Consider the following 18,798-nt stretch of genomic DNA (forward strand, 5'->3'; position numbering starts at 1 on the left):
TACACAAGGCTAATATAATAATTATATATGATTGAGTAGAGTTCCTAAGTATGGGATATTATTTGCTACTAAATGTAATATTGAAACTACGGCCTGGAGAAAGTGGTGTAAATCACTTCACGTGAAAGACAGGCCTTTCCTTAAACAAAGGGAAACAAAACACATAATTAATTAAACATATTTATGATATGATAAGTTTGGTCCATTGGGACTGTCAGTTAAAGCTGGCTGCTATAATGCATTGTGCACTTTGAGAACAGTTGGAATTAGTCACCCACCAAGCTGCTGAAGGGAGGTATTTGTTGCAAAGAGACAACAATTGCTAGTTTCAGCCAGCACTGGACTTTACCCCAGCGCAGTTTGAAATTCCATCATTTCATCCCAAGAAGCTTCACATTGCTCAGTTTTGTCATTCAGGTTTGGAAAAAGACAGACAGAAGTACTACAAGAAGTCCTAGCAACAAACACAACCCAATCACTATCAAAGTCAGAGAGAGTTTTAATGGTCTAATACAAAACCATGAATCAGCTCAAACCTGAGAACTTTTCAGTGACTCTGGGTTCACTTTATAAAGTTGGAAGTGTGCCCTAAACCCAGATCTCCATGGTTGTGTTCTCCTCATGAAGACATTGTCAAATCTCCCTTCTAATCTTATCCCAGTTGATGCCAGTGTAGTGTTGAGACATCTCCATAGTACTTTAATCATAAAGGAGAAGTTGACTTAGAATACACTTACCTGTCTGAACTGCTTATAAATTACTTTGCTGACTTGGTCTGAAGGCTTAACTTTCCCCGCAAGTAATGAAGAAAGCATGTTTCCAAGGGTAACCATTCCCAAAATCACACTGAAAAGAGAAGGCATGGTCAAACAATGACAAACATCCAAGGTTTTCTAGAGACAAGTGACACATGCTCACTCTGAGCAGGTTTCAGCAGTGCAGTGCCCCAAGAGAGTCAGTTTAATGGGCTTAAAGGTTTAAACACTATATCCTGAGGCATTACCAAATGCTGAGTGTCCACCTGGAGTTGCCCTAGGTCTGGTTTTCAAGCGTGATGGGTACCTGCTCTCAAACTGAAATCAGTGGAAGATATAGGTGGTCTGCACTAATGATCAGGTGCCTTGTCCCTTCAGCTGGGCATGCACATTCAGGGAAGAGTTTTATATATTAGACTTTGTTTTTACTGTATCCCACTTTGACCTACTGAAAGCTCAAGAATAAAATTTCTCTCTGCCTCTACCTATTGTTCTGGCAACCTTTCCCCATTTGGCAAGCTTTGACTTTTCCCTTATGGTGCTTTAGGCAGTGTAGCTCTTTCTTGCCTCTGTACCATCATCACAAAGTGCCAAAAGCTGAATCATCAGTGGCCTGCTCCAGCCTGAGGTTCAGAACTAGCATGATCAGAAATGGCCGGTTTTTGCATGTCTCATTTCTGGGTGTAAACTTCCTGTCTGGATTAAGTGGGAAATCCCCAAGGTGTATTTTTAAGTTTCTTTAGGACCTGGTTAATGACACTTTCCTGATTTCACTGCAGCAAAAAGGTGTGTAGAGCCTGTAGAGGCAACAGAACCACGGTAGTGGTATTTCTTGCTTAGTTTCTTTTAAACAGGAGGTTGTGTTCTGACCTTTTCCTCACTAGAGGCCCACAACAGTCACCCAGACATAAGCAGGGGGATAACTTCATTATAGACAGACATTGTGTGTCATATCCCCGTACTTGGAGGCATATTAGATCAACAGCAGGACAGTTCCAACCTAACAACATTTTAAGTCTGGGCTCAGCATGGCATTTAAGCAGAACATTTCCAAAACCTTGTAGACCCTTCCTGAAGATGACAAATGACAGAATTCATACTGCTTATTTACATTTGCATAAATAAACCTGTTATCTGTTTCCAAGGGGTTTCTGTATTTGCAAAGGAGGAGGCCAAGAAGGAAAAGATGGATAAATGAACATACCCAGATTCATTGACAACTGGTGCCTGGTCGAATCCCTTCACCCGGAGGATTTCAATGGTCTTTTCACAGGTGACAGTAGGGAGTACTGTCAGGGGAGCAGAGAGGCTTAACTCCTGAACGCTGAGGTGCCACCACCTGAGGACCAAAAGTCAATCACCAAAAAATAAATTTGCTCCAAAACCAATGATAGGTTATTTTAAAAGCCTAGAGCACTACTGGTGCCATAAATCTCAACAACAACATGTTTTCTGCAGAGGGCCATTAGCCACGTTTAAAAATAATCTTTATTTAAAATGTTCACGGCTTCCTACCTCAGCACCAGAAGGAACTCTAAAAGATTCTAAGACTTGGGAAGGGAAATGGTTAAACGTATGTCCCTTTTCCATTTTATTTCATTCATTTTGTTTCATAATCTTACGCAGCAGACAGCCAGTAAAAATTACTGACTGCCCTAGTATGGTTATTTAAAATTTCATTTACAAAAATGGAAAGGAAAGGTTTTAATTACTGTATTTCACAGTGTATAAGTTGACTTTTGAAGCCCAATTTTTAACTCTTAAAATTCAGCCTCGACTTATACACTGTATCACCATCCCTCTTGAGTGGGGCCAGACTCAGGGCTAAGCTGGGGCAACCCAGGCAGCATCACTCGCAAGGGATGGGGGCACGCTACCTGAGCGCCAAGCCCAGCCCTGTCTGCTATGAGTGGTGCTGCCAAGCACTGAGCCCAGCCCTGTCCCCTGCGAGTGGTGACAGGCTCAGTGCCCGGCCCGCAGTATAGGCACACAGGGTCCGGTATTAGTTGACCCCATGTTTCCAATCCAAAAAGTTAGAAATTTCGTAAATCTGGTATACAAGTCGACTTAACTTTTTGGATCAGAAAAATGGGGTTGATGTATACACTGTGTTGACCTACACACTGTGAAATATGGTACAAAATTTCAACTATGTAAGCACCTCGATTAAGTCTGGCGCTATGTGTTCCTTTCGCTGCTGTTCTGAATCTCCATTTCACGTGATTGTTACAATTACTCACTGTAGTTGCAGCTTGGCTCAAATTATAGCACCAATTATTTGCAATGTAGTAATACCTAGAGACCCCAGCTCAGACCAGAGTTCTTCTATGCTAGGCACTGTACATACATATTGTAAATGTCAAAGGTCAAGGCAACAGGTGTGCTTGTGCCTAGTTCACCCTGTCTAGCATGGCTAAGGCCTATCATTTTCTGTATGCACACAGAGGAGTCATGTGATTAGTGTCACATCTGGCTGCCTGTAACCCACTCACGCTCCAAGCTTGAAAAATCAGGTACTTGTTTACAGCTGGGTTGATTGGCACTGGCCTTTGTCATGAGTCTGGTGCGATTTGTGTACAGTCAATTTCCTTGGCCTATCTAGGCAGCTAATAGAGTTTCCTCTTTGTATTTGTATGTGGGTTTTCCACAGAGTAAATAAGAAAGAAAAATATTTAAATAAAAAAATAGCAAAGAGGGATTGTAAAAACCATGCCCATTACAAAGGTCCTGGTGGCAGTAATATACTTGAAACTATTTTTAATTCTCTTGCTGCTGACTAGATTTCAATTAGACAATGTCCATTTCCTGGGAAAGGATGCTTCACAATTGGAGGAGGAGTTTTTTCCAATAATTTTCACCAAGACTCACAAGTACCAATCCTTACCAAAAGTATAACTGAAAAGGAAATATTCAAGTGATTTAAGAAGGCTTCCTGTTCCCACAACTGTACCCAAACACCAAGTTCAGTGACAAATAAAAATACCAAAGGAACCTTGGTAAGTTCGAGAAAAAATGGAGTAGTTATAACAGAATAAGCTCACAAAGCTTGAGTTAACCTTACAAACTTACCAAGGTTTGTTACTGCGGGTATCTTCTTCTTTCATGAACCCTTTCTGTGTCATCCATTTGTCACTCAGGAACTTAGACCTAGAAACCACCAAGAACCAATGAGCAAGCCAGGGGTTTACTAATCTACTAACAATATGTAACACCACATAATACAACATTGTAACTGCACATCCCATCCTCACACATAGGGGTAACTGCAAACTTGCAGCCTTTAGGAAGTCAATTCTAACAATTAGGAGAAATGGAAGTAGAACATTATTAGAAAAAAGAATAGAAACCCCTAGAAAACGGAGCAATGATACAAATATGTACCTTGTAATGGAGGAGTGACTGCATGAAATTAGAGTGTGCGCGCAGTTTCAATGTACTTTATAACACGAAATGTAAGAGTACTACATAACATTACTAAAAGAAAGACTGTGGGAGGGTATTTTCAAGGTGACAAGAGAGGAAGTTACCAATGGAAATTAGGCCAAGAATATTACGGAGCTCCCCTATGACACTGGCTGTTACTACTGTAGGACTTTACACTGAAGATACCACAAGGCAGGGAGAATAAGGAACAGGCTTATATATGACTTTCAAACCATTAAATACCACTAACAGTTTCCATTACAGTAACAAAAGAGAAAATTGGGAGCAAACTTTCCCTTATATGGGTCCCACTTTCAGAAAATGCTGAGCTCCCCACCTATATCTGACCCCAGCAAGGCTGTCAAAAGTTGTACCTAAAAGACATCTGATACTCAGGGAAATGTTAGCTGCAGTATGTACACACACTGCCACTTCTGTGACAGCAGCCAGCATGAAACAGGAAGTAAACCAGGTCACTTTCTTACATGTAGTTCCTGACAGAGTCGGGCAAGATGACAACACAGCGCTGACCCTCCTGCAGATCCTTGGCAGCCTTCACAGCGATGGACATTGCGCTACCCGAACTGCCACCTGCCAAAACCCAGATCATACAGTAAAAAAAATAAAAATAAAAAAATAGAAAAAAATCACCATATATGGAAGCCATTTTTTAGACAGAAGGTGGCCAGAACTTTAATTTCAGCACTGCCCAGGTGTCCCATCACTAGTGTAAAAGATGGGCATGAGGCCACCCCACTGAATTTAGAGGAAAATATGGAGGACTAGTACTGGCTCTTACCACACAGCAATCCCTCCTCTCTGATCAGCATGCGTGCCAAGACAAAAGACTCCTCATCATTGCTCTTGTACCACTTGTCCACCACCTATAATCATGTGGTGGGGAAGAGAGTCAAAACAACATAGTTTTAATTTCTCCCTGAATAAACAGATGCCGTTCAAATTATATATGTAGAAAATTCCTCGCAAACTGATCCATATATTCTGGCTCACAGCCTTAAAATGCCTTTTTGCTCAGTTAACATTACTGTGTTATTTGCAGTTTTCAGTATTCTAATAGAAAGTATCTTGCCTTTTAAAAAGGCAAGCATGGAGAACACTACAAGGAAAAGCAATTGTTCTACTTTCTTCTCACTTGACTTTCCAGGAAATATACTCCTCTTTGGCACTTAATGATACTAAGGATCAAGCTTTTGGGTTTTTTTTTTTTTAAAAGAACAATATTAGGTTTCCAAGGAAAACTATCTGCATGGCATGTTTTCACCCAGAACTGCAAGAAAGTGAGAGGTATGTGCACCATGTAGGATATTTTAAACTCTGGGAGGCAGTGGGGAGGGCCTTTCATTGTGAATACAGTTCTTTAAAATTAAGGAATACTTCTCTTTTTCCCACTCACAGTGCTATTCCAATTTATCCAAAGCCTTTTCTTCCTCAAAGCAAAAAGTAAAGAGCGTCTGACTTACTGATCTATCCAGCACCGTAGGGATGAAATCATATCCAATTCCCTCCACCTCATATGTCGTCACGTCCGTCTTATTCAGTACTTCAGGCTCAGCAAGAATGGAGCCTTCGGGATCAACGCCAATGATCTGGAGAAGCGATTTCAGATTTGGCTGCTGTTAGGTTGATTTTCAAAATGCAGTTATATCACATCAAGTTATTCAGGCCTGACAGCTATCTCTCCAAACTGTCACACCAGCCATCCAAATGCCAGCCACGCTAACGGCAGCAAGTCATATCTATTTATTATTTTCTGACACTTTGCAAGTTTCCATGGATGAACTCTCCTGCTGCTGTCAGCAACTTGTTCTATTTCAAATGCCAGCCTGCATGACACTATATGTGAAAGGCAGTGCTTATTCTTTGCGGCTTTCATTTGCCTCCAAGGAGGCTATGGGGCAAAGACAGCCTTGGATCCCCATTCAAATGCTAGTTCTCGTTATGGTAAATACATTGTATGCCAACAGAAGTCAGCAAGTCTTCCAGGGTGTAACAAGGCCCTGCTGTTAGAAACTGGATACTGGCCTAAATGGGAAATGGAAAGCAGCCACCAGGAGTCATGAAGAGAGAGAGGTGGGAAGAATGTGTAACCTAGCAAGGGATGCAAAAATTGCCATCTCACTTGAGAATTTTCACAAAAAAATGGTAATTTAGTAAAACTGCCCACTGTAAAACTCAGTGAGGGTATGGAGATGTATAAACATCTTTTAGAAACATCAGAAGTGTCTGGAAAATTTGCTACAGAAGAAAAGACCAGCAGTTTCCCAATCGTTGCCACCTGTAATTGGTGGACCAACTTTCATTTCAGGAGCAAAATGTAGACCTGGGTCACAAATGAAAAGAGAATGTGGTGGCTTCGCAACTTTGTGAGCATCTTTTCATACCTCATAACTACCATTCAGTGATGAACAACTCAGAGCCCCTCCCCCTCCCCAAGGCACAGTATTGTAATAACAGGAATGGCACAGGGAAGTAGCGAGAAGTTATTTCCTCCCTTGAGAAACTTGGCAAGCCACTTGCACCTAGACCAGTGGTTTTCAACCTGTGGTCCATGGACCCCATGCAAACTATGTCTAAGGGGTCCATGAAAGATGACTACGATCAATCAAAAGTATGCGAGTACTCGCACTTACCATTCCAAGGGGTCTGCACCTCCATTCAAAATTCGTAGGCATCCGTGAATGAAAAAAGTTTGAAAGCCACTGGTTCAGAGGCTTAAGAAGATGCTTTATTTTTGCCACTTACTTTGCATTCTGGGCATTTCTCCTTCAACTTTCTGGCAATGCCAGTGATGGTTCCTCCTGTTCCAGCTCCAGCCACCACCATGTCTACTTTTCCTATTTAAGTAAAAGGAAAACAAATGCCACAATGAAAACAGCTCCTAGCATTATTAAAAATGCTTTTACAGGCCAGAAAGGGGAAGATTTATTGCTTTGTCCAATGAAAGTACAACTGGTGCAAGAAAACTGATAATGTAAATGGCTTATTACCTCCCTGTAGGTATATTCAAAGTCCTAATTTTTTACTTTTTTCAAGCCCTGCTTTGTCTAAGAGGACCCAGTTTTATCATCAGTCTTTTGGGTGATCTTTAAGGCTCTGAGGCAGGGCTAAGAGTAGGTAGGTCATATGCACCATGTTGTTTCATTATAATTTGCTGATACATATGTACCTGTCCTCTAAAATGGGATAAACTGTCCATTATCAAATATAAATTAATGAATTTTAAAGGGGCCCATTGCATGGAAGTCTTTTATAAGTCAGAGTAGAGAAAAATAATTTCTTACTTTCATGACAACAATAATTTATTATTGCTCTTTGCTCCTCATAGCATGCATGGCATTTTAGTGCCAACTCATTTTAGTTCTTCATATGCATCAGCAGCAGTGTTGACTAAATCCTGATTGTATTGCTCATATTTCCAGTAATAATTTACTTGAAAAAAAAAATAGCACTTAATTTCCAGGCTTTTATAAAAAAGCTAAGATATGCAAACCAAAACAAAGACAGACAAACAGGGCCAGATTCTGATTTTACACTGAGGTAATTCCTGTGACTGCCAGAATTACTGGCATATTCTCATATAACTGAGATTTAAAAAAATGCTCCAGACTTCAAGAGACCAAGGGAACTCATCTGGACTCTCAGGCCAAGTCCACATGTGGTGTGGATATTTGGTTCCCTGGGGACAACTAGCACTGGTGTACCTTGTGCCACCACTAGGTATCCCTGGGGCATGCCTGTGCCACGTGGACTGTGGCGTGCAGTAAGTTACTCTGGAGGCAGTAAGGGAGGCTGGGGCCGGCACTGGGATGGCCCCAGCAGACTAACTAGGGTTCTTGGGGCCTCCCGGGGCTGCAGAAGTGGTGGTCTACTGCACAGAGCCTGGTTGGCAGCCACAGCACAGTTCCGGACAGCCTGGCTTTGCTTTTGAGTGGTGTGCACTGCCTGTGCATGAACTGCTCCAGATTTTCCCTCTGTTTTTTTTATCCAGGGGTCAAAAAACCCCTCCACACTGCTTCCTTGCAGCATGAAGAACTGAACATGAGGTATGTGATGCCACAGATGTGTCTGCAGTGCCACCTACTGCATGACCACGTTTATCTGGATGCAGCCTCAGAGGCTACAGTTAGCAGGGGTGCCATCCCAACATGTGTAAACTGCGGACAGCATGCATAGACAAAGCAAATAAACCCATTCCGCTAATTTTAAGAGTGCAACTACACTTTACCATCCAGATTGTTTTCATCAAAAAACCTAATGTAATCACATATTTTGTTATTAAGCCCAATAAACACAGGGAGAAGCTGAAACCAATAGTTTTATAGGAAAGACCAAGAAACCTGATATAATGCTCCCCTTGAAGCAATAACTGACCAATAAACTTGTCATTAATACAAATCACCTATGCAAGGCAGGTATATTCCTATCATTAGTTATGAACACCTTGTTTTGAAGGAGTAAAGGCTTTTCCACAGCATCTGGTAGACTGGAATTAAAATCATGCATTAAACCAAATAAAAAACCCCAAAAATGAATATCCCTTTCAATGTAAAAAAAAATCCCCCAAGCATGGTTTAAGCTAAGAGAGTGTAAAGAGCCAGGGCTTTTCAAAAACTTTTTGGGTGCTCATAAACACATCGAAAATGCTTGGTACTTTCACTCTTCTGAAAGTTTTCTTTATCATTATCATCATCTTGCTTGGCCAGTCACATTGACAGAACAATAAAATACAAGGCTGGGCGCAGGGGTATTATGAGATAGTTTTTACTTCACCCCACACATCTCTTCCCTAGCTAGAGGTTTGCCTAATTTCATCTGTTTAAAAAGTATCCTGAACTGTACGAGAGTTAATACAGTTTTATGCTACCCTGCCCCCAAGAACACCTTTCTCCTAATCGCTGGTATAGGTAAACAAGGATAAATCTAGAGACTAATTAAAAAAGGAAATGATCAGAAGAATAAATATACCATCACACTGCTGCAGAATCTCCTCAGCTGTGGTGTCATAGTGGGCCAACGGGTTACTGACATTGCGGTACTGTAACAAAACACAGAGGAAAAGATCTATGGAATGATAGAAAAAGTGATGAGATCAGAGTTTAAAAAGCAAAAGGAATGGCAAATAGTCTTCAAGCCCCACATTGGCAAACACTACTCTCATTAGGTTTTAAATTCATCAAACTGTCTTGGTTCAGAATTGCCTCCTTTTAATGCATCAGTTTAAGCAGGATAAGCAGAAGTACTTCTAAGGTCTCAGCATTCATTACAGCTAACATCAATTTGCTTCTGGGCTTATTAGCTGTAAAAGTTTCAACTTTTCTACAATTTGGAAATGTAGAACTGTTGATTTAAAAGAGAACACTTTTCACTGTGTAAGCCAGGCTAACTGTGTGGCTCTTTGCTCCCCTCTAGTGGCTAAACCATATGTATAAAACAGTGTTTCCCAAACTTTGATACCTGGGGGGTACTTTTTACCTGGATTTAAACTAGAGGCACACTTCTCTCTTACACTTGAAAAGGTGCGTGTATCTATATATGTGCGTGCATATATGCATGTGTGTATATAGACATAAACGTGTGTGCGAGGGCACACATGTTTGTAGTGTATTTATGCATGCACATATATACACCAACCCTTCTCACTCCCCCACTTCACAGCTTCTCCTGATGGCCCAGGGAGCAATGAAGTAGTGGAGGGGACAAGTTGGGTTGCAAAGTGCGGTTCCATTTGTGCATTCATCCACTGGCATCAGAGCTTGCTACTGGGAACATGGGGGAAGGGAGGTGGCACAAGGACTGCACAGGGCTGGGGATGAGCACAGGAAAGATAGCAGCAATGGCAGCAGTCTCCCGAGAAGTAGTCACAGATACCACTGGAGTAGTTGCACAGGCACAAGGTGCCAGACAGAGGAGGGCATTTACCTCCTCACACAGGAAGATCCTGTAGCACTTCTATCACTCTTGCAACACTCTAGCATGCTGGTGTGGAATCACTGGTATAAAAGACAGCATCCATGAGAATTCCTGCCTCCATGTACTTCCTGGACCACCATGGCAGTAACATCATCTCAATACTACTAAACCATCTGTCGCTATTTAGGAGTCTACTCCTTTTTCTGAGCTAAAGGATGCTATAATCTTATGTCTAGGCCCAGAGGTCTTCTGTTCAGATTCCACAGAGAACTGTCTGGGTCTGGTGTTCTGGTTTCATCCATGGAGACCAGAAGAAGACATTACTGATCAATCTGTCTACCTCATGGGGCAACTCTATTATTCAGGACCATATACCTGGTCTAGTATGTGAGAATTGGGAATTTCATTTTTCAGTCTCCATGCTACTCCCACATGAGATTCAGGCGAGTCAAATCTAGCAGTTGTCGGAGTCCTCACAATCTCAGCACCAAGAGCTCTCAGAACATCCACCTGCAATCAGACAGACAGTCAGCCATAAATGTCCATCAGCACAGAGATCTTAGGGGCAGGCAGGAAAACAATAAAATTAACACAAACAGAAGTGGGATTTCTCAGGCCTCCCTTGCCTGCTGTCCAATGTCTCTACTGTTAAGCTTCTGGGGGTGAAGGACCAGATCTAAATAAAGTTTTAGGCACCAAAGGCACATCCAGATGAACAAGCATGCTCAGGGGCACATATACTGGTGCCGCTGGTTTATGCCCCAGGACATCTGGCATACAGCACATTGTCCCAAGTAAGGTAGAGGAGGCTGGGGCCAATACCTGTGCTGGCCCCAACAGCCTTACCTGGGATCCTGAGGGCCTTTCGAGGCAGCAGCAGTACTGACCCAGCCACATGGAGCCTGGCCAGCAACCAGAGTGTGGCTCTGGATGGCCAGGCTTCACTTATGGTGGGTCATGCTGGTATTGAATTTTGGTGCCATTCTGGTATCAAATTTTGGTGCCACCCTGCAGATTAACAGCACAGCAAGTGGATGCAAGTGCGCTGCATGCAGTTTGCAACTTAGGAGAAATACGGGTACCCAAGTTTAAGTGAGTGCTCTACAAAACTCTGCCTACCTGCTTAGACACCTGAGAGACCACGAGTATCTTAGTTTTAACCAATAAAGGTCTAGTAATGCCTATGCCTAAAACTGCCACCACCTTAGTTAAACTGATACAGCACCTCATGATGAAGTCCATGTGGGATCCACAAACTAGGTGTTCCCTATGTCTCAGTGCCCTGTGGGGTTCTATAAGGAAGGACCTTATAGTGGTTGGAACATGGACCCAAGGAGTGGAAGAACTCAGTTTCAGGCCCTCTTCAGCCTGAGGGTGTTCAAAGCCACAGATCCCACCTCCTAGAAGAGTACCCTATCTCCAATGTTATAGGAAAGCCAGGATGAGGGATACTTTCTTCCGCCTCCCACTGGCCACCACAGAGAAGGAATGCAAGATTCAGGAAAGCAGAGGATGAGGAAGCGTGGCTTCCTAGTCCAGGAATGAGGGCACACCCCTGGAAAAGGTCAGTCTTGGTTCCAGCCTCTGCTCTCAACAATGTTCGTGTATTTTACCCAGTGGTTCTTTACTGCAAAAAAGCATGAACAGGTCCCGAATATGAACTTGGCCCAGAACCACTTCCTTTTCCTATGGCCATGCTTTGACTGGGACTTCAGGAGCAGGGCAGAATTGCAGACATGCTTTTCCCTTCTCCATTTCATGTGGATCAAAATTTCCTTAAATCAAGGAAAGACCATCTTTGCTTTTTATCTATCTGCCAATATTCCAAGGACTGAACTTAATTTTAGACCCCCCTCTCTGATCTCACCACTCAATAGGTAACGTGGTGGTAGAACATCCTGTTCTAAGCTGTTTCCATTAAATTTACCCAGAGCATCTAGTCATCCTTTCTTTCCCTAGATAAACACCTTTGTATTTCTACTCGCATCTGATACTGGTCTTGTCAGCAGGCCTGTCACCACTCCTACATTTAGCAGTTTTACAATGGCCGGCAATGTCACCTCTACATAACCAATACCTTTTCTGTTTGCAGCTGCCCACCAACCTTTCCATCAGCTCCAACAGCAAACTATACAATGCACCTTTGTCTGACCAATTATTGGCAGTACATCCATATTCAGTTTCACAACCAAGCACAGAGCATCCTCCTCTGTGATCTCTGCATGTTCAGGCAAGTTTAACCTTGTGAAGCACAAGTCATTCTGACTGACAAGCCCAGTCATAGCCAGAGGACCCACTCATAACCACTCTTTCATGACTAAGAGAGAACCAGTTTAAATTGGAACAGATCCCCGCTACTCCAACTAGTTCTAACTAGCTGGAGCAGAATAGAAGACAGCAGTAAACCTTAGTCTGGAGAAGAGAAGACTGAGGGGGGATTTAATAGCAGCTTTCAACTACCTGAAGGGGGGTCACAAGGAGGATGAAGTTAGACTGTTCTCCATGGTGGAAGATGAGAGAACAAGGGTCAACAGTCTTAAGCTGTAGTAAGGGAAGTTTAGGTTAGATATTAAGAAAGTTTCTCACTAGGAGGGTAGTAAAGCAAGCTACCCAGAGAGATTGTGGAATCTCCATCCTCGGGGGTTTAAGGCCTGGCAGACAAAGCTTTGGCTGGGATGATCTAGTTGGGCATGGTCCTGCTTTGAGTAGGGAGCCGGACTAGACCTCCTGAGGTCCCTTTGACTACTATGATTTAAAAATAAGGTGGATGTTGAGCTAGCTGCAGTATCAATGTCACTGTATGGGCACTGCTATTCATGTATGATTATATGGTTAGAGTAAATGAGTATTGACTAATACGGTCTTAGTTCAAAAGCTGAAAGATGTTCTATATTTCCCCCCATACACTTTCACTTTATTCTCCCCCACATTACATGTCCCCTTCTAGGTCAACACTGACCTTCTCCATGCTCATTTTTTCTGGCATCACAATGATGCAGCGGTAGCCTTTCACAGCAGCAGCCAGGGCCAGCCCAATACCTAGAAACAGACAAATACATACAGAGTATGTTATGAGGGATTCCACATATCTCCATTTTAAAGAGGAAAATTCTCAGACTGACAGGGATGTTATTGCAGCAGCCAAAAGGGTAACCAGATCTTGAAGGTACTCAGAGAACTGGATTTTTGCACTGTTGGCATGTACTGACTCACTTCTGACCAAAGTCAGAAGCAAGCTAAGCAAATTTTAAGTAAATCTAAGTTTCCTGGACAGTTTTCTCAAAACCACTCTGGTACTGCACCCCATTGTTCAGAGTAAGCATGGATGTGAACAGGAATTCATGGATTTTAAGGGCAGACGGACCATTGCAATCATCTAGTCCAGTGGTGCCCAAGCTTTTTCCCCGTAGGCCAGATGGGAGGTGCTAGGTCCATCTGCAGGTTGCATCTGGCCAGTGGACCCGATCCAATAAGCAGAGCCAGTGAGGTGGGGACCAGATCTGGCCATGAGGTGAGAGGGATGCACAGCCCAACCCTAATCCATTTGCCTGGGGGATGAGTGGGGAGTGGGCTGGTTCTAATCTGGATGCATGGGAGGGAGAGAGGAAGGGCAAAGCATCCAGGCCCCAGTGCAGACATGAGGGGAGGTAGTGGGGAGATGGAGGTGTGAGCAGCTCAGCCCAATGTGGATGTGTGGGTGGCAGGCCTGGCCCTGATTCTGCTGTGCAACATTGGCCCAGGCAGAGTGGATCCAGCCACACAGAGCTTCTACCACTCCCCTACTGCCAAATTTTCCAACATGTAGGGAACTCCATGGGCTGCATGCCATGGCTCTGTGGGCCAGATAGGACACATGGGCAAGAGGTTGAGCACCTCTGTCTAGTCTGACCTTTTGAATAACAAAAGGCTGAGCTCATCAAATTTTTGTCAAGCCTTGGGTTGAACTGTAACTTTTAGGAAGATGTCTACAAGTACTGAACAATTTACTGCATCTCTGGATAACTTGTGCCAGTAGTTGATTACACCCCCCCTGTTAAACACTGTACCACATTCCTAGTCTGAATTAATCTAGCTTCAAGCTCTGACTGGTGGCTTTCATCATGGGGTTTTCTGCTCGGAATCTCTTCCCCACTTATACTCTTATAGATTCTGACCCAATCTCCACTTAGTTTTCTCTGGGATCAACTAAATACATTGATCCTAACAACAGACAGCTTTTTCAGGCTCTCATTATAGGGCATTATTGCCAGATCTCAAATAATTCCTTTAATGATACTCTAAACCAGGAGCATTAAACTCATCTGGCCCTGTGGATCAGATCTGAGGGACCACACATTCCAAATGAGGGCTCAAGCTGCAAAGGAGAAGGGATGCATGGAAGGAGAGAAACCCATCCCCATTGCTAAAGTGACTGGTTTAGTAGCTATGGGAAGAGACACGGGGAGAAAAGCACTTCCCTGTAATGCCTGCCTGATTGCCTTCATTACCTTTAATGAAACAAGGCACTTTTCAAGAAGTCCTTTACCCTGTACCTTCTGCACCAAAGATCTTGTGGCAGGAAGGACTACTTGATTAGGAGACCTCACCTTATAAAAGAGCAGGCCATTACTTAAAGCCTGCAGTGTCACCACATGTGAGGAGATGTGGGAGATGCAGAATACAGATTCAGACTCCTACACCTCACATATGACTCAGGCCTCTGGCAGATGTTACACTTACAATGCAATCAGTCTGTTAATCATGCCTTAAATTGTAACCCAACCACATGTTCAGGGCATTAATGGCACCACAAAAATGGAAACCAGCTGCAAAATCTGTACACATTTTTTGTGTAATGGTTTTGTGGCTGGCTTCCATCATGTCTTAAATTGAACGTATGGCAAGGTCAGGACTGCACCAGAATCTCCAACCAGTCTTGGTGGGGTTCCTGCCACCTGACAATAAGCTGATTGTTGGCAGGTTCTAGGATCACATGGGCCGGTTTGAGCCCTGGGGCAGTCACTATCCAGCTGATCATCAGGCACCCAGCTTTCTACTTGCTGGTGCAGGTGGAGCCTGGGATCATGAAGGAAGACTGGACAGTCACCTGGCTGGGGTCACCTGATCCCAGATGTCTTTCCTGCTTATGCAGGGGGCTGGACTCAATGATCCTTTGGGGTCCCTTCCAGTCCTATGATTTTATGATTCTATGATCTCTGGGTCTGATAGCACTAGCAAGTAGGGTGCAACTGGGATTTAATCCCCAATTCCAAAATCATACATTTGCCTTTAAATGAATGTGTGCCAGCAGCCGCAGGCTGCAGTTGCAGATCTGGAAGAGTTAGTGGCAGAAGCAGAGTGCTGCCAAGATTCAGTATTTTCTATTATGATGCTGTTTCCATGTGTCAGAGGCTCTACCCTTCATACTACTTTTCTTCCTCCTTTCCAGAGCTCTTTCCTACCTATGCTTTAGAGCTGAATGTAATTAAATGTGGCCCAAGATACCAACTGCATTTGCAAGCTGAGCAGGAGCCACCTGTATCAGCTCTCCAAAGGGGCACCTCTGTGCTACAAGAACTGATTTTGACAATTCAACAGGCAATGCTCAGTTCCCAGCCAGCTCCTCAGAAGAGTGCTCTGTACTGCTGGAAGTGCTGCCATTGAGACAGGAGCCCTTGGTTAGGAATCACACTCTACTCTTCTCAAGAGGAACCATGCTGTTCTGGGCTATTTCTGATGCAGTAGCAACTGGAAGCCCTTGTAATGAATTAGGGCCCCCATCCATCCTAAGTCTTGCTGTCTCTCTCTGCCATATCCCTTGGGTACAGGATTATTCATTTCCTGTCCTCAGCTATTGGGCAGGGTCACAATTACAGAAGCTACTATAGAGAGGAACGAACTAGCGATCTTCATACTTCGGGACAGAAGTGGAAAATGAATTGCAGACTGTACCCATCAAACGCTCTTCCCTCAATCACTGAATAACTTAGGAGTTTGGAGGGAGGGGTGGGAATTACACCTTCCTATCAGACATCCACCACTGGCCACTGTCTGAACAAGATATTGGACTACTGATTTACTCATTCAGACAAAGGAGTAGGAGGGATGACCTTTAGGATAGGGACATTGGATAAGGGATGACCTTTAGAATAGGGACACTGCAGGGACATTGGATAAGGGATGACCTTTAGGATAGGGACACTGCAGGAGACCTGGTTCAGCTCCTAGTTCAGCCACAGACTCCCTATATGGCCCTGGGAACTTGATCTGCTCCACAGGTAAGTACATGGCAGGGTGTGGAAAGGACAAACATCCATTAATAATGGTGATACAGGCTATACGATTTACCAGACAGACAGGCAATGAAACTCCTATATATGTAGAAACTGTCCCTGCAAAATCTTAACCAGCTGCTTCCCAGGCACTTAGAGGAACACCACAGTATTGTATTTCTACCCCATCTGACCTTGAGTAGGGAACAAAACCACTGTGATGTTGTCCCATCCTACCAAGAGAAGATTTTTTTTAGTCCTTTGAGTGACCAGACCTCTATAATCAGATACCTCTCCTGCTTGTGCTATGGAAGGCGTCAGACTGTTTCCCCAACATTACTTCGTGGTCTCTGGAACCTGCAAATTCCTACCTGTGTTTCCTGATGTTGGCTCAATGATAGTGTCCCCAGGCTTCAAAATCCCAGCTCTCTCTGCATCTTCCACCATCCGCAGGCTGATTCGGTCCTTCACACTCCCCCCAGCATTGAAGAACTCACACTTTGCCACTGAGAACAGACATATCAAACAGATTTCTTTATTCTTTTTGAAAGAAACAAACGACAAACATTCACCAGTAGCATTACAAACAGCCTTCTTGGCTTCAAAAGGGCTTCAGCCAAAATGGCTTCTGCCTCAGTTTTAAATTCCTCCCTAGCCCAGACAAAGCACCTCTGGTGTTCTTGACCAACTTGTAATAAAAATATTAGTATTTTTTTGTTAGTCACAGGAATTAGAAGCCCTGCACTGCATCTCTTTCATCATAACCAATCACTACCTTCCTTTGTTGGCTTGTCTCTGCTTGTTGCAGTGAGGCAGAGGATCAAAAAGGATTAGGAGCCCAGATGCAGGTGAAATCTAGTGAGGAGGAGTACGGAAATATGCTGCCATTGTATTTAATCTAGACAGTATTTTAAAAGACTGTTCCTTCATCAATGAAGAATTGTCCCCTATTGCACTTTTTCATCAGGTAGGAGCCTGCCCTAACAGTTGGGAAGTTTCTTAAAATGTTCTGCCTGCCTCATTTCATTTCTTCTAGTTCTCACACCTGGGACAATAGTGAATAGAAACTCTCAGGTCTCTACGATTATTGACTTTTAAACTGTACCCATGTAGCAGTCACTGTTTAGCCAGGTTATACCAATGACATCTGTTCATTTCAAGCTTTCCTTAAAAAGTCAGTTCTCCCAGCCCTTTTAACATTTCTTGTTTCCCTTTGACTTAAAACCCTGGACCTCCCCCTGGCTAAGCTCATGGCAACCACGAATATTAAAGTGGGTTAACAGGTTCATTTAAAATGTGGGGGGAGGAGGGTGCTGTTTAATTAAAGTACACATTTTGTACAATAATTTCCATGCTTGATGGAGTTTGGGTGAGTTTTTTAACTTTTTATTTTTCAGTTTTTCAGAAGAACAACAACAGCTACCTCTAGCAAATGCTGTTATGTGGGATTACCCGCAGACTTAACAGTTGTATCTGCAGCCTGTACTCACAGAGCTCACACTTTAGTCCAAACTGCTTTCCAACCTTGTTGATCCGCACCATGGGCGTATCACCAATTTTCTCCAGGATACTCGGCAGGATGTTTGGCGTTTTTGACCTAACACACACACACAAGCATGATTCTTGACAATGACAACAAGCAGGTCATACAACAGCACTAGGCTCAATTCACTCCTTTCACTACTTCATTGTTTTCAATGTACTTTTTAAAACCTATTAAAGTTTAGAAAAGCCAGAAAACCCCTGATCCAGAACTTGTGCGATAATTGGCCATCAGCCAGGTGTCATGGATAGACTAAAATATGTTGCATTTACTCAAGCATCAGATAGTTTGGCATCATCATTACAAAGCACTTCACCAAATGAATGAATGAATAAACAATTTAAATTATTTACCCGATTACAATAACTGCTTCACCAGGTTACTTAAAATGAGTTCATTTTGGTTCAGCTTCTCTGAACAAGAGCTTGACAGTAACTGAGTGATTACAGATTGTTGTGAATATGTTTAAAAGAATAGAAAGAGGTCTAATTTATTAAAGTTGGTTAAGAACAGAGTTTTCCAGCTTGGAAGAAACAGGTCCTAGTTTTAAGAATATTTTACTTAAAGACTATTTCACTCTAGAGTGGTCACTGAAGGAAGAGCATAAATAGTACCTAATGAAATGGCCAGAAAACTAGCCTCCCACCTCACAGGGAAGCATCTTAACTACCAATTTGAGGAGTTATGCTCACTTTTGCTCCCTCTTTCTGACTTAGTGAATCTTGAACATTTTTCTGTGCAGTGACACATCTTTACCACGGTGCATGGCAAGTGTCCCCACCTAGATTAGCCTGTAGCCTGATGGTTGCAGCCCTTTTGGGAGATGGAGTTTGGGGAGAGATGCAAATTGGAAGCATCTCAAGCTGAGGAGGTATTTAATCACAGGTCTCCCATC

At 43.1% G+C, this 18,798-nt stretch overlaps 1 protein-coding gene across 3 annotated transcripts in view; it reads right to left on the minus strand.

Annotated features, from left to right (window-relative positions):
• Nucleotides 1–18,798, minus strand: part of LOC109305862 (cystathionine beta-synthase-like) — a 44,349-nt gene that overhangs the window by 8,297 nt on the left and 17,254 nt on the right. For all 3 annotated transcript variants that reach the window (XM_019529010.1, XM_019529012.1, XM_019529011.1), the window contains 12 exons: nucleotides 17,851–17,957; nucleotides 16,732–16,866; nucleotides 13,069–13,148; nucleotides 10,485–10,619; nucleotides 9,165–9,234; nucleotides 6,942–7,033; nucleotides 5,660–5,785; nucleotides 4,978–5,062; nucleotides 4,664–4,769; nucleotides 3,825–3,902; nucleotides 1,960–2,094; nucleotides 738–846 (listed from right to left, as the gene is read on the minus strand). In XM_019529010.1, the coding sequence (XP_019384555.1) occupies nucleotides 738–846; nucleotides 1,960–2,094; nucleotides 3,825–3,902; nucleotides 4,664–4,769; nucleotides 4,978–5,062; nucleotides 5,660–5,785; nucleotides 6,942–7,033; nucleotides 9,165–9,234; nucleotides 10,485–10,619; nucleotides 13,069–13,148; nucleotides 16,732–16,866; nucleotides 17,851–17,957 (1,258 nt within the window). The remainder of the gene's footprint in view (nucleotides 1–737; nucleotides 847–1,959; nucleotides 2,095–3,824; nucleotides 3,903–4,663; nucleotides 4,770–4,977; nucleotides 5,063–5,659; nucleotides 5,786–6,941; nucleotides 7,034–9,164; nucleotides 9,235–10,484; nucleotides 10,620–13,068; nucleotides 13,149–16,731; nucleotides 16,867–17,850; nucleotides 17,958–18,798) is intronic.

The sequence above is a fragment of the Crocodylus porosus genome, unplaced genomic scaffold (genome assembly GCF_001723895.1).
Source record: "Crocodylus porosus isolate Cpor-Errol unplaced genomic scaffold, CroPor_comp1, whole genome shotgun sequence".
Taxonomy (NCBI): domain Eukaryota; kingdom Metazoa; phylum Chordata; order Crocodylia; family Crocodylidae; genus Crocodylus; species Crocodylus porosus.